Below are 15,653 nucleotides of genomic sequence, written 5' to 3'. Positions count from 1 at the left end.
GGAACTGTCGTTTTGAAAATGTAACTGCCCATTATCGTAAAGGAACGAGGAGTGTCCTTCAACACATTCGGTTAAAACACCCATTTTCCTGAATAATACTCGAATATTTGCTATTTAATACGCCATAAAAAAATAATAAAGTGTAGCATAGTTTTTAGCGATATACTTACTATCAGCGATATAACTAAAATATGCCTTCTTTTTTATATTTGCAAACTATTAAAAGCACCGTGGTCCGTTAGGATATTCATATGCATATATTTTCTTTTAATATTTTTAGTTACGCAGTTTAAATATGTATTTTGTGACTAAAATATGTAAACGTTGCTTGTACTGTAGTATTAGAACACTGAAAGTCAGTTCTTCCAAGGACGTTTTCACATTTTTCAGTTAAACCAAAAGATTTATAAATTTTTTGTTTAACTGAAATTTGTAAAAACGGACCGCAATGAATTTATTTTAACCAATTAATTGACATCTTCTGATGATTCCACAATTCTGCAAATTATTGGAATGTCGCCTGCGTGTGTTACGTCATTATCGGATGGCTTCAAACTTTCCTGAATAAAGTCGTTTTTGAATTTCCTCCAGTCACAAGCTTTGAGAAAGTGGGCGAAAAGGGCTTCCCTTGAGGGAATCATGCAGTCCATGTAGAGTAGCCTGCGCTCCCAAATGTTGCCTGGATTTTGCTTCTTTTCTAGCAGGAAAAATCTGGGAAGGGTCAGACACTGAACCGTGGTTCTGGCCATTATCACTCGGTGCTCCATTGTCTCGCCCAAGCCGAAAATTCCTCCAAACGTAAGTGTACCGACATCGATAAAATGGCTTTCGACAACGGGTGTCTGAAATGAGAAACGAAAAATTGGTAAGTAAATTATGTTGCTATAAAATAGAAAAATACTTTTCGACTGACGAATACTTCCGTGGACTTACAGTTGCACCTTCATTGCTTGAACTAAAACTAGAAATAGACGATGAAGAAACACTTCCATCTTGATCACTTTCATCATTTTTGTAGACATTTGAGCTAGTGCGGAAGGGCGGTTTGATCTCTAACTTCAAGTCTTCTGAATCAGAAGAACTTATTTCCAGCTCATCTTCATCTTCGCAGATTTCCCAAAAATCTTCAAAAATGTCTTCGTCTATAAAATCATGTTTGGCTTCAGAGAATACGGTAACCGATGACTTTAGAGTTGAACGGCGCAATGTGAAACGTGGCTTCGGCATCGGTAATGATTTCACTAAACCACACGCTTTTTCTATATCTCTTAATTTCATTTTACGCATCTGTGTAATTTTTTAAAAATTAGATTACAAAAGCAGGAACAAGAGCATCACTTAAATATCGTTCATTTAAAATACTATCATAATTGCCTGATGACAGAAATCATATTTTAAGTTGGCTCACCGTGCGATTCAGTGTAGTATTCTGGCCATTATCCTTAGAGCTGGAAGTTGAACTCTCCACGAGCTCAACCAGATCTATTTTTGAGACATCCTCCGATTTGCTGGAAAGGGAAAATGTGGATCTCACGCCTTTTCTAAACATGTTTGACACATCGCCCGCAGACGTTGGCATTAGTTGAAAAACTTTTTTTCCTTTTTTCAAACTAACCTAAAATAAAAATGATGGTTCATTTAAATAGTACCCTGTAATGATATATTCCGATCTGCTAACACTCATATTTAGGCACTGAAGTATCAGACATTCCCCACTCAGCACGAAGTGAACATTTGTCATGGATCCTATATCGTCACAGTATATGGTATCCAGCGGTTGGTATTGTTTTAGCCTCCCGAATCGGCAGGCTTCCATGACCTACATAATGTTTAAGAAAATATAGTTCAAGTCGAAAACATTTCTATCAAAAGCGTGAAGTGGTTTTTAGTAATGGGACAGGGACATTTTAAAATGTTGCATGCTGCTTATTTATTGATGCATGTTGCACATTGAACATTGCATGTTGCCCTTTTTGCTTGGAGCTTTCAGCGTTTTGCAATAATATTCAAAGTTGAACTTTGAATATTAAGCATTGATTGTTGAATGCAGAATGTGTAATAAATGGGGTAGGGCAGTGACTTTTCCTTCGTTCTACTCTGAAACTGAGTTTTCTGTCCGGGTAGGAGTTCTTGTACTTGCCTGGTCATCGTCGAGGAAATCAAAGTAGTCCAGTGCCTTGAGGGCCCGTTTCTTCTCGTCCCAAATCTTCGTCATGTAGGGCCCGAGAATCTGCGCAAAGTCATAGTCGAAAAGCACCAGCAGTTCGCAGTTAGCTGCAAAGTAAAGTGTTCAATAGCTACTAGCGACTTCTCGAATTGGGCACATCGGCTCCGGCCCGGACTCCATGGAGCAGTGGCAAGTACTGGTGCTGGTGGCGTGCATCTGTTTTTGAAAGATTGCCAGCACGAGGAGTAACAGGCACAACAACAGGCACCCAAAAATCAAGCCACACGACTGCGCCAAAGGCAGGCGGGTGTTGTTTTGGGCCAACCTATATTCGACTGAATACCGGGCGATTCCGATTCTCGGGGAGCTGGCACGTGACGAACTCGGGCGGAGGGTATTTTGTTATTCATTTTGATTGAATCGAATTAGGACTTAACGTTGTTTATTGCTGATTAAATTGGTGGGTACAGGCAATTGCAAATGAAGCAACAAAAACCAACAAATTCCCAATAAACACAATCGTACATATCGCGTGTTTGGGCTATGTATTTCCTATTTATTTCAACATGAGCCGCAAATGTTGCAGTTTACCTCCTTATCATCTTTAAGTGCGATAAAATTGCCAAAGAGCGGAATAGCCACAAGATTTATTGTGTGCTTTTTTCGCAACTTGCTGATTTAATACGTATTTGTATTGTATATAAATATTTATCAAGCGGATGTCTTAAATCGAAACGCAGGTTAAAAACATTAAAGCTAACCCCTGATAAGCTCAATTTCTTTACAATTATTTTTAAACCTAGCTGTAATTATTGTATGCAATCAGCTTTTGATGCCCTCTCAAAGTAAACAAAAATATTTATGTCAATTAATTGTAAACCCAAGCTATATGCTTACTTGCTGCTCTGAAGGTGTGAGTTCGTTTGATGCCCTCCAATAGCTCCATATCTCCCACCATATCTCCAGGACCTATAATGGCTTTCAGCAGCCCATCTCCATCCTTTAAAATCAAAGCAAACAGAAAAAAATATTGCAACCAGTGATGGGGCTTTAAAAAATTACCTTGTCTCTATTTTGAATCATATGCACTTCGCCAGTTATTACAAAATACACGGTTATGGGAACATCCGATTGCCTTATGATAACTCGGCCAGCATCAACGGCGATCAAGCGGGTCACTGGAACTAAGCGAGCACGGAGTTTCTGAAAGGATTCTGGTCACTTGGTATCCCATTCAAGCTGCGTTTACCTTACTGGAGTAAAACGAGACAAGCATCTAAGCTTCGCAAACAACGTACACAATTTCATTCTTTCCGGAATAGTTCGTATTACGTGAGGTGTGCGAATTAATGTTCTTTCCTGCAATATAATCAACCTATGATTAATATTACATTTTTATCAGACCTTGTTAATTACCGCTGCTGCGAGGAAGCCTGTTTTACGCCTTGCCCGAACTCGAGTCGATATATTTCTTTTGACGTAAGAATTTATCTTCTGGTCGTCATCGCTGTCTTTCCACGGATTATTTAAGCTCACCATGTGAATAACTTTTTTGAACAATGCCTTGAGAGCCTGAATCCTTTTGACCTCTGCAGTATCCCTTAAACGCCTATGCATTTTCGAAAGTGTAAACAAATATAGACGAAAAAATAAAAATGTAACCGAACAAAAAAGTGAATTTAATTATTTTTTTGTGACATTGTTTCAAAATAGTTTCAAATTTCAACGTGACAGCAGATGATCATAAATAGGTTTAATTAAGATAGCTTATAAATTTGAAAAATGTACCACATTTAAAAAAATTATTTTTAATAGTTTTTCTGTTAAGCGTCAACTAAAATATAATTTTTAAAATTTGTAAACTTTGTGTGCTTTTCTAGGGATGTTATTTTCAAATATGCGCTTTAGTGGTGGAACTTAACTTGGCGTAAGTAAAATGGAATTTTTGAAATTTTCCTAAAATGTTTTGCATTACTGGGTATTTAAAAATATCACTCTAGTCTGAAATGGCGGCACGTGTGGACAAAGCTGTCCGCCGAAAGATAAATTCGAAATGTAAAGTAAGTAATCTTGATGTTTATATTGGGATATTAATAAAATATCAATCTTTTAGTGTTCTAATGGGAAGTCTGAAAATATTTTGAAACAGTCCGTAGGCCTACGGCCAATTCTAATATTTGTGGCGGCTTCTTTAATAACAGCCCTATTATTAGAAACTTTTCCCCACACCAAGCAGTTCTTAGTAAAATGGAATGTTGAGGAGTATTTGGAATACCAGCATCAGCCCACGCCCACATATGCCCTCCTTTTAAACGGTTCCAAGGAAGCTCACCTGGAGCATGTGATAAGTGTACTCCATAAACTGGGATACAAACGAGTGGGAGTAAATGACAGTTGGAATCTGCTATGGTCCCACCAGTATCCCTTTTTCAAACTGTCTCTCACAGAGCTGGGAAAACATCAGGTGGTAAATCACTTTCCTGGCTGCGGATTCCTGACGAGCAAGGTGGACTTGAGCACCTCCCGATTTCCGTTTCAGCCGCAGGCTTTCAGGCTGCCAGAGGAAAGTGATGCGTTTTTGAAGTACGCCCAAGAGCACCCAGACACACTTTTTGTTCAGAAGAATAACAGACATCGTCATATAAAATTAAAGGAACCCAGTGAGATTGATCTAACATCGAATGACTCCTTTGTGCAGGAGTTCATCCACAGACCATTTCTGGTGGATGGCCACAAGTTTGATATAGGAGTTTATGTGGTCATCACCTCCGTTAACCCATTGCGCGTTTATATCTACACTGGCGACGTTATGTTTCGATACTGCCCTGTGAAATACTATCCCTTTGATGCTGAAGATATTGGCAAATACGTGGTCGCCGAAAACTTTTTACCTCCTTGGAAAATCCCAGCACTTGAGAAGTATTACTCACGCTTTGGAGGCAACAGGCGAACTTCATTTGAGGCTTATGTCCGGGATCAGGGCAAGGATTCTGCCCAGATTTGGACTCAAGTCGAGGACATCATCCGTGCTACTGTGATGGCAAAGGAGAAAGACATAATGAGGGTTCTGCAGTCTTTTAGGACACATAACTTTTTCGATCTAATGCGATTTGATCTGTTCATTGACGAGCATTTAAGGGTCTTTCTAATGGAGGTCAACATGTCGCCTAATCTTTCATCAGCTTTTGTCCCGGAAAATTCACTTTTGTTTGAGCAAGTGCTGTACAGTGCGTTAAATCTGGTCGGAATTCGTTCAATAAGTGCCACAGCTGGCATTCGGTATGAATATTAAATCAAATATATAAAAATTGAATAGCATATATATTCTTTCTAGGTACGGTGAGGAAAGTGAAATGCTCACAATTGACAAAAATTTGTCCACGGATTTGAACCAATGCGCTGCGCACAACTGTGACGAGTCCTGCGACAAGGAAGAATGCAATCTCTGCCTTCAATGTCTAAACGAATTGGAATACGAAATACTTCAGAAAGCCTATCAGGAGCATTTCAATCGTGTTTCAATGAAACGCATTTTACCAAAACCCATCGTAAGAAAACTATTTCAAATTAAAAATTGACTTGTTTACATTTCTAAAAGTATAATGGTTTTTTTTTCAGCACGAGTTACAGAACTTTAACATGACGGAAAAAACTTTAAACAAGACCCAAAGAAACGTTTGGATGGCCCGATGGTTCTATAAGAAATGTCAATATGATGCTACTTGGTGTACTTAGGAAGATAAGGTTTTTATACCCTTGCAGAGGGTATTATAATTCAACGCAGTGAAGGAGACATTTCCGACTCCATAAAGTATATATATTTTTTACCCTTGCAGAGGGTATTATAATTTCAGTCAAAAGTTTGCAATTAAGTGAAGGAGACATTTCCTACCCCATACATATTCTTGATCAGCATCACCAGGAGAGTCGATCTATCCATGTCTGTCCGTCTGTCCGTCCGTTTCTACGCAAACTAGTCCCTCACTTTTAAATCTATTCACAAAAGTTGTCTTTCTATTGCAGGTAGTAATAAGTCGGAACGAGCCGGACCGGGCGACTAATCATATATTGTACAATCGGAAAAAAAATTTAAGAAAGGATAACTTTGTTATTCTTAATTTTTTGTTGTTCTTTGTGATTTGGTAATATTTAAATACTGTGGAATTTCGGTTTTAAATAAATAACGATCGGACATCTATATCATATAGCTCCCATGAGAAAATCAAAAAATTTAAAAAATAAGATGAAATACAATTTTTATTTTGCTGCTTTTCTGATTATCAAAATATTCATAGTAATTATTTACTATTAGAAATTCGCTTTTAGTTTTATCAAAATCGGACTTCAATATCATATAGCTGCTATAAATACGATGGCAAAATGCAGCGCAAAATCATAAGATTCATTGTTTTTAGTAATATAGGCATAGAAATCGAAATTTTTTGTAATAACTGCAAGGGTATATAAACTTCGGCTTGCTGAAGTTTGCTTCTTTCTTGTTTTTTATTAATAACTGTTTTTTATTGCACAAATATTTATATTTTTAAATAAAATTTTGTAAAATAAACTTTAGTACAGATAATATATTATATTTCATAAAAATTAACCTTAAGCCACTTAAATTTTACAAAAATTAAGTTTCTTATAGTTTCAGTAGTCTTAGACACTAATAATATAACTTAAAGAAATACCAATAGCTTCCATTTAATTTCTCAGTTAAGAAAATATATTTGAATAAACGTTACGAATTTTCCTTACCATTCAACCACTTTCAAACTCCCGCCATCAAAGGGAAATTGTTAAACAGCTGACCCGTTGGCGCATTCTTTTGAATGGCAAACTGGGAATTTCAGTTTGGTTGCTGTGGAGATCGTGATTAAAAGGTTGTTTTAAATTAGTCGCTGGTATTGGTATTTTAAAATAGATCTTCTAGACTTAGGATGGATTCTAGTGTGGAGGAAAATGTTCCTAACCAAACGGGAGCAGAAAGCAAAGTAAGTGTGGCTATAAATAGTGGATATTCCCTTAATGAGCAGCTAAAAACTTTCTCTTTTTATAGTTGGCCAAATCAGAGGAGGCCGGGAAGCCATCAAATAGCATTGGCCTGCTGCCGATTATGATATTCTTGGCGGCCACGGTAACCACAGCGGTGGTGGTGGAACTCCTGCCCCATGCCAGCAAAGTTTTCCCCTGGAGTTCCATAGATTCCCCAGAAGATCTGCAGCAGCCACCGCCCACGTATGCGATCTTTGGACGGAGCCCCACAGAAGAGCACCTGGTGCATGTGGTGAAAGTACTGGACATGTTCGGCTACCAAAGAGTGGGCGTCAACGAGAGCTGGAACCTCCTGTGGGCCCACGATTATCCTTTTCTCTCCTTCGCAAGCCTTAAGAATCTCGACCAGAATCAGTTGGTGAACCACTTTCCGGGCTGCGGCTATCTTACTAACAAGGTGGACTTGTGCACCAGTCAGCTGCCCTTCCTGCCACGCGCCTTTCGACTGCCGGCGCAGAGGGAGGAGTTCCTGGACTACGCCAGGGACAATCCGCGGGCACTCTTCGTCCAGAAGCACAACGAACACCGGCACATCAAGGTCCGAGCTCCGGCTGATATTGCATTCGGATCCAACGATTCCTTTGTCCAGGAGTTCGTCCAGAGACCCTTTTTGGTGGATGGCCACAAGTTCGACATCGGAGTTTATGTAGTCATCACCTCGGTTAATCCCTTGCGAGCCTACATCTACACGGGCGACGTTCTGTTCCGATACTGTCCTGTGAAATACCATCCCTTCGATGCCGAGAATGTGGACAAATACATTGTGGGGGACGACTACCTGCCCACCTGGGAGGTCCCTTCGCTGCGAAAGTACTACAATCGCTTTGGCGGGAGCATGCGTACCGTTTTCGAAGCATATGTCCGTGATCAGGACATGGAACCCGCCAAGATATGGCCTCAAGTCGAGCACATAATCCGCACTACGATTGCGGCAAAGGAGAGTGACATTGTCAATATTCTACGCTCATACAAGACACACAACTTTTTCGATCTGATGAGATTTGATCTGTTTATTGACGAGGATCTAAAGGTTTTCCTCATGGAGGCCAACATGTCTCCTAATCTTTCTTCAGCACATTTCAAGCCGAATTCACTTTTGTACGAGCAAGTTCTGTACAGTGTTTTTAACTTAGTAGGAATTCGGCCACTCACTGCAGCAAGTGGGACCTTGTAAGTAAATATTATTAAACCATTCGATAAGTTTTACAAAGTATTTATGTATTTAAAAGGTTTGGTGAGAGCAATGAGATGATCACGGCCGATAAAAACTTGGCCACTGACTTAAACAGATGTGCTGCCTACGACTGCGACAAGTCCTGCAACAAGGAGGAATGCGATCTCTGCTTACAATGCCTTAGTGGATCGGAGTACAAGATGCTACAGAACGCTCATGAGGAGCACTTGCATCGCATTGACATGAAGCGCATTTTTCCTCAACAAATTGTATGTAGAGTATCTAAATATGATAAAATTCCTACTTAGCCATTATTTTATTTACAGCATGACCTAAAGAGTTTTAACATTATGGAAGAAACCGCTAACATGACGAAGAAAAACGCTTGGATGACCCGCTGGTTCTATAACAAATGCCAATTTGATGCTGCCTGGTGCAATTAAATCATTTTAATTGAATATTCAAATATTTGTTGTGACTTAGTAACCTCTTATGCTCAGCATTAGTAAATTGGCCACCGATTGTACTTAGTTTTAAACTGATAAATAGGATATTGGCTTAATGTTTGGTATAGCCATTCAGTTGTTAGTAGTCAGTGAAAATGATTTACTAATTGTAGTACTTTAAGCTAAAGCTCTTAGGTGCTTCAAATTGAATTGAAAAAAAATGTACAAAATTTTTAATCCGTCCTTAATGAACGAGATTCCTTACCTCTAAAATAACTTAAGCATAAAAGGCTACCGTTAAGAAAAATCTATATTATGTCAATATTAATGTTCTATATAAAATATGACTTAAAATATCTCATAAATATGACATTTTGAAAAATGACAGTAATTAAAATGATCACTGATTTCTTTAACAAAACGGAATGTGATCTTAAATGAGTATTAATAATATGAAATTACAATCCTTTAAATTTGAAGAATTCCAACTCTAATTTCGTTTGCCTAATAACATATTGCTAATGGTCAAACCCGTTCGTTGCGGCAGGTCATTGTCCATTTCCCCGAGACAAGAGGGTCCGATCCGAGTTGCAGTTGTCGCCAGCGTCCTCGGCCATAATACCTCTGGCAATATCGACGACTGTGGCGACATTGGCCGAGCAGAACAGACGTTAAAGCGATGCCGGCTCATTGCTGGAGTGCCATTGCCTGTGCGATGGCCCGGCGTACACTTATTGCAAACCGATAAGACGCGAGATATGTCAATGTCAACATAAACATAAGCAGCGGAATAAATACACATGGGCAGTGGCAATCAATGCCGCTCTGGTCGCAGAGAATCGCGACCTCGTCGCAACCCGGGCCATAATCGGAGCTACACGAGGAAATGTCAGGTTTGATAAAATATTGGCCGGCACACATTCTTACTCAGAGTCCGATAGTCCAGACCAGAGAATGGATGGATGGATGGACGGACTGGACGCGAGCCCGAGCCCAAGTCTAAGTCCGAGTCCGAGTCCCCCAGTCGCTGAGCAGAGCTGAGCTTTTTTGTCGAAATGGAGATGAAGACGACGACGAAGACGCTTTGTCGGCAATTACTTGTGGCGGTGTGAAGCGATGGATTTATTGCCCCAACAGCTAATCAACCAGCTGAATTTATCGCTGACTTCATTCGACATTTAGAGGCTCCATACGCTGTGCATTAGTTGTGATTGCGCCATGGGAAAATAAAAAGCACAGCTCCCCAGTAAAGGGACACTGATCGGGGATCGACTGATAGGTGCAAATTGCTGTTTGATAAAAAATGTTTCCCCCGAGCCCAAATCAGTGCAGGCTATCGGGTTCTAGTTTCCCGATCTCGGTTTCTGTGTACTTCGTTCGGTACTTGAAAGGCATTTGAGCTTCCGTTTAACGGTTGGACTGCCCCCCAAACCCCTGGAATACCAGGCGTAAACAACTTTTTCTCGGTTTCGGCTGCGGTGCCATCGTTCCGTAATTAATAGCGGCTCATGCGTGGCAATTTAAATAGCCGCTAATTGTAACCACCGTCAAACAAAACCAGTTAAAATGCCAGGAAATGGCCACCGTGCAGAAGGCAGCGCCATACCCATCGACATAGCCAGAAGCAGCTGCCTCTCGCACTCCTCGCCTGAAATTTGTAATTTTGCTCTTAATGCCGGCGCATATTTCATTTGCATCTCGGAGCCAAGAAGCTGACCAAGAAGCTTGGGCACAGGCGCAAATGAAGTACTCTGCAGGATGCTGATATGCGACCATGGGCGAACTGGTTCATTACATTTCTCTTTGCTCATTTCGAGCTCATACTTAACACCAAGCTGGCTTTATATTGGGTAGGTTTTCGGCTTAGTTGCTTTCGAGTATGCAAATTCCTCTGATCCAACATCTGTTCTTCTTAAGGTCGTTACCCAAACGGCACCACCGTTAAGCGAGAGGACGAGATCCCATTATTTTTCATGCATACGCTCATTGGCTCGTAATTTGATACGAGTACTTAAGTTTCCATCAAAAAACTGATTGCTTTTAGTCAAGTATTTCCTCGGGAAGTCAGGATTTTTTATATACCAAAGTACTTTTTCCCAACAAAAAATCATAGGGATACTCTTAAGGAAGCTCATTAGTTTCTGGTTTGCCAAACCAGCCCACATATTTTTTTTTAATGAGATCCCACGACCTAAGTTGCAAATCTAAAGCTTTGGTAATCCGAGAACCTCAGGTACACAAAACTCTGAAAGTAATATAAAAATCTTTTAGGATCTTGTTGCATTGAAAACATTTGCAAAGTGCAATACAACACATTTAATGCACCTAGTAAACTCGCGGATTTTATTGGATATACAATTAATTAAGTTGAGGAATGCAATGCAGTTCGGCATCCTAATTAAAGTCAAGCGGCTTAATGCTGTTTTTATAAGAACAACTCTGTTTTAAGTAAGCATCTTGATGCAATTTAACCCCTGATTGGTTGGAAAACTAGTGATTACTTGGATAGCCGCAGTAACGGACGAAATTGGAATTGCTTGCCAGATAAATGCGCGGGATAGGATACTGGCTGATGCGATTGGGCCGATGTGATGATGCATCTTGGCCGCAGCGCACAAACAAAGAGCTGCAAGGGACTACGACTATGACTATGACTATCCGGTTTAGTGGCCAAAACACAGTTTGCTGTTTTCAGCTTGCAGCTTGCAGTTTGCAGTTGGCAGTGGCAACTGCGATGCGACGCGATGCTCATGGCCTGGATCAATTTCAATGCCTTCTTGCATCCGTTAGGTGACCTCGAGAACTTCAAAGAATTTGAATAGCTATTGAAAATTATGGTGCATGGATGAAATGGCCAGCGGCCAAAGAAAAGTGTTGGAGCTGCCGGTTCCCATATCCCAGAGTCTGTGGACTGGGTCCGCTTGGTCGCCACTCCAGATCCTTGTCTTCCTCCACACAGATGTACTCGTACGTACATGCACTCTTGAGTGTACTTACTTGACCCTAGACGGTTGGGTTTTTGCCTTCCTTGCGAGATGAGATACTTTGCGCTATAAGTTTATGCAGATAAATACGACGACGTCTTTATTTTGCAACTAAACAAGGGTAGCAACAGAAACTTTTTTTGCTATTTGGTATAGAGTTGAATCTTACATATTTTAGCGAAGACTGGAGATGCAGACAAAGTACTTATTTTACAAAAACCTTTTTGTTTTAATGCAAATTTTTTGTTAACGAAATGTTTGAAACTAAAATAAACATCCAATTTGGATTATCTTATGCACAAAAAATGCAATAACATCTGCCTCAAACTAATTATGAAAGATTAAATAAAAGTTTGTATTTTATTTAATAGTTTTGAAAAATTCCTAAGTTTTTAAAATTAATTAACTTCATACTCTGTGCTAAGTCGAGATTGTTTACCTGTTTTGGAACTCAGTTTAATTTTAATGTATTGCTACAAATAGCGGTATATACAGTTTGTGTCTTTCAATCCAACATAAACATAAATGCTTTGCACAGGACTGGTGCCAAAAATGGGTCGAGCCCCCAAAAAGAACTCACTTTCGGACGCAATATTGATCTATGTTCATTGCCAGGAGATCGATTAAATATCAGGCGAAAGGGAAAACGCAGCAATAGCCCCCCGTGGCTCCAGTTTCGGTTTGGTTTGGCAATCGCCACCCGCGACCACCCACTCGGCAGCGGAAAACATGTGCCTATTGACAGAATATTGACAGAAGCTATTTCACTTTTCGGGGTGTGACAGACATGCCGGCGTTGCCTTTGCCTTTGCCTTTGCCCATGCTTTCGCCGTTGCCGTCGACGACTGCACCACCCCCTCCCAGTACACTGAAAAATGAAGTGTTTATGAAATAGAATTCTCTTCATATCACTCTAGCATTATGTGAATTATGTTAAATCATGATCAATTCTACAGTGACTCACATTCTAGGGTCGCCTATATATTACGTAGTCATCGACGGGGGAGGGGGTTGTGCGAGATGATTAGGCCTGTGGACTTTTTAAATTTGATGTATGTGAAAATAATAAATAAGGGCTTAGAAAACAAAATCAAATCGCACTTACATCTCAAAAAACCACTGTTTTTAGATGTATTTATGTATTTTATTAGTAAAACAAAATAATTTTAATATTTCAATATGAATTTAATACTTTTAAAAATTAAGCTCTTGCTTCGTTAAACATATCAAATTAAATTGCGGGCTTCATAGTGCAAATTTGAAATGAAATCATCAAGCTGATCATCTTATAGCATTTTTCCTGTGCAGTGCCACCCAAAAAAAAAGCACCCGAGCAACCCCACCAACTTGCGGCGAACTGGAGGAGGAGCAGTCGGAGGAGTCCAGGGGAGCTGGGTTTCCGTCTGTGCCAAAAGTTTTGACTGCGATTCAATAAACAAACGGTATTATTAAATAATGCGCTCGTTTCGCAGCGTCGCAAGTTGGCCGAGAAATCGGTTCCGCTGCCCGATTTGTCTTATGCAGAGCCGCGAGTGCAAATGGATTAATATCCATATATCCAGGGCCCAGCCCAACGACTCGCCGCCAAATTCGGCGCGGCTCTGAAGTTGAGCGGCGCTCCGCTCGGAGGTGTTTTAATGAATGTTGCCAGGATACAGGTGCCAGGTGAGGCCATTTTGTTATTTTTATTTGCTTTGACAGTCGGCACTTGAGCACCGGAGGAATCGGAGTAATCGGAGAAATCGGAGGAACCGGAGGAGTCGGAATCGGGCCGCGAATATATTGGTCAGTGTTCGAAGTGCTGAACAAGCGATCGGGAATCCCGCCATGCGGACGCCCTTTGCCAACTTCGATTTTAACTTTTCGCCGGGCTTTAAGTGCGAGTGCGAGTGCAAGTGCCCGCCATCGGGAATCCGAATCCTCACTCTGGTGTCCATCTCGTGTCCCGCCGCCACCTGTCCCGCGCTCCTGGTCGTCATCCACATCCATGGTATCCACGCGCATCAACACGTCCTGTCGGCGGTCCTCGAGCCTCGAGGTGAGTCCTCGATTGACCCCCCAAAACGCAGTGTGCAACAATTTAGATGGGCTACCCGTAAATTTGTGTGCCATGCATGAATAAATCGAAATGACTTAAGTATGTAAATTGCCGTGGATATATGTAGGTATGTGAGTGGGCACGAACATTTGAGCAGGTGAGTTCTGCACCATTGTATGAGCCACTCAAATTAACGCCCAGGAAATATGTGGCGTGCGACATTGGCACCTATATTATATAGACTATTTCGATGCACGATTATGCCTTAGCAGATAAGGCACACATAGTAGCAAAACTCAATTAAAGTCAAATTTTGACTAATGGTAAATTCCAAACTAAAAGGGTAAGTGTTTCCCTTGAATGTGTACTTTCTAAACACATTAAAATAGTTTTAATTAATGTTGCTTCAACAGAAATATGTAATTAATTAAGGAATTAAATTCCATAAAGCTATACCTTCAAGTACATTATTTACTTCCTTCATATCCTATGGAAATATGAAAGGTGTAGATGGTAAATGCTAATCGAGGGTCTACTAACTTGTGAACTGAAAACACAATTATAAATAAAAAACCTATTCCGTTCCAAACGGAAATTCTCTCTTAAAACTTCTGTGTTATTTGCATTTAATTAATGATTAATAAAGGCATTATTTCTCTATATTTTTAATGTTCCTTACTAACTAACAACATCTAATAAAAAAATTCTAAGCAAGGTAAGCTATAAAAATATGGAATATAATATAAGTTAATTTTGCATGTTATGTTTGCCCTTGAAATCCACTACTATAAAATTACGGAGAATATAACTACTCATAGTGCCACAAGCGCCAAGGATAAACTAAGGTCTTGGCCCCATAAAATATATCCCCTAATCTATGCCTTTTTTTAAGAATGTTTGGGCAATTCATAAATCATTTTTTATTGGAAAAGTGTAGCTCACACTGGGTGGCTGACCCCAATTGGGCTATTTCAAAAATCCGCCCAACTACTTGGTCGGATGCACGTAAATCCAGGGAAATCTCGCTGAAAGGGAATGGCCATTACGGCAGAATTTGATTTGCGATCTGGGGTCAGTTGCGTGGATTGCGTGAATGCGAGAATAAAATGTATGAACGCCAATAGGGAATAATTAAGTATTCCAATATTCTCCCCGCAATCGGCGGTCGGGAGCTGGGCTCGCATGCAAATAAAACCTCAACAAGTCAAACCGGAAACCCAAACATTTCGTTCAGTTTGCCTTTCACAAACCCACGGCGAATACCCCGAGTTGTAGGTGTGGAAAAACTCCTCGGATTTCGGATCTCGGTCCTCGGGCTGGTCCCAAACGAAGTCAAAGAGCTCCAACCACCTGAGGTTCTCGACCACCGACTCGCACCCATACTACGTGTATGTGCTGGGAAATGTGTATGGCCAGGATTCATGCCACCATTCATCCTGTTGTATAAATTAATGGAAAGTCCAGTAGTGTGTTTTGACCATGGCCGGTAACCATGGTGTTAGAGCTAACGGTTGAAAATAGAGAGAGGTCACTTCGGGAATATGTATGCAAATTGGACTAGGGTGTCCCAATGACATTCGCCGGAGCCACATTTCACCCGTACTGACCGCCGGTTCACAGAAACACCTTGTAAGAGTATACACTTAGGACCGGACTTTGAATAAATCGCGGCTTAATTCATTAATTTACTCGGACATTCTCAGGGGAAGGTTGTAATTTCGTTCGACCCACGACTTTCCAGTGGAGTCGTCCCCGCCGTTTGGGCTGTTCGCATGCAAATCAAACTCAA

General features: G+C 40.5%; 3 protein-coding genes across 8 annotated transcripts; 2 read left to right on the top strand and 1 right to left on the bottom strand.

Annotated features, from left to right (window-relative positions):
- Nucleotides 1-404: 404 nt before the first annotated feature.
- On the bottom strand, nt 405-3,867 carry LOC108042556. Of its 5 annotated transcripts, XM_017120881.2 has the most exons (9): nt 3,584-3,867; nt 3,422-3,526; nt 3,230-3,370; nt 3,065-3,167; nt 2,141-2,274; nt 1,679-1,819; nt 1,409-1,615; nt 934-1,287; nt 405-842 (listed from the first exon to the last, which is right to left on the bottom strand). In XM_017120881.2, exons 1-9 carry the CDS (start codon nt 3,782-3,784, stop codon nt 468-470), a joined length of 1,761 nt encoding a protein of 586 aa, XP_016976370.2. In that variant the 5' UTR covers nt 3,785-3,867; the 3' UTR covers nt 405-467. The 5 variants fall into 5 exon arrangements, with proteins under 5 accessions (XP_016976370.2, XP_016976372.2, XP_016976373.2 ...); XM_017120883.2 differs by lacking the exon at nt 934-1,287; XM_017120884.2 differs by lacking the exon at nt 3,584-3,867 and having other exon boundaries at nt 3,230-3,351; nt 3,417-3,516.
- A 275-nt stretch (nt 3,868-4,142) lies between these two features.
- Nucleotides 4,143-5,985, top strand: LOC108042557 (probable tubulin polyglutamylase ttll-15). The gene is made up of 4 exons (XM_044456967.1): nt 4,143-4,227; nt 4,281-5,446; nt 5,502-5,715; nt 5,786-5,985. Exons 1-4 carry the CDS (start codon nt 4,174-4,176, stop codon nt 5,900-5,902), a joined length of 1,551 nt encoding a protein of 516 aa, XP_044312902.1. The 5' UTR covers nt 4,143-4,173; the 3' UTR covers nt 5,903-5,985.
- A 1,016-nt stretch (nt 5,986-7,001) lies between these two features.
- Nucleotides 7,002-10,212, top strand: LOC108042561 (probable tubulin polyglutamylase ttll-15). Of its 2 annotated transcripts, XM_044456970.1 has the most exons (5): nt 7,002-7,161; nt 7,227-8,392; nt 8,452-8,665; nt 8,723-8,804; nt 9,515-10,212. In XM_044456970.1, exons 1-5 carry the CDS (start codon nt 7,108-7,110, stop codon nt 9,616-9,618), a joined length of 1,620 nt encoding a protein of 539 aa, XP_044312905.1. In that variant the 5' UTR covers nt 7,002-7,107; the 3' UTR covers nt 9,619-10,212. The 2 variants fall into 2 exon arrangements, with proteins under 2 accessions (XP_044312905.1, XP_016976379.2); XM_017120890.2 differs by lacking the exon at nt 9,515-10,212 and having other exon boundaries at nt 7,003-7,161; nt 8,723-9,269.
- The last annotated feature ends 5,441 nt before the right edge of the window (nt 10,213-15,653 follow it).

This window comes from Drosophila rhopaloa, unplaced genomic scaffold (assembly GCF_018152115.1).
Source record: "Drosophila rhopaloa isolate 14029-0021.01 unplaced genomic scaffold, ASM1815211v1 contig_155, whole genome shotgun sequence".
NCBI classification, from domain to species: domain Eukaryota; kingdom Metazoa; phylum Arthropoda; class Insecta; order Diptera; family Drosophilidae; genus Drosophila; species Drosophila rhopaloa.
The sequence above is the reverse complement of the archived record's forward strand: the minus strand, read 5'-3'. Positions and strand labels throughout refer to the sequence as shown.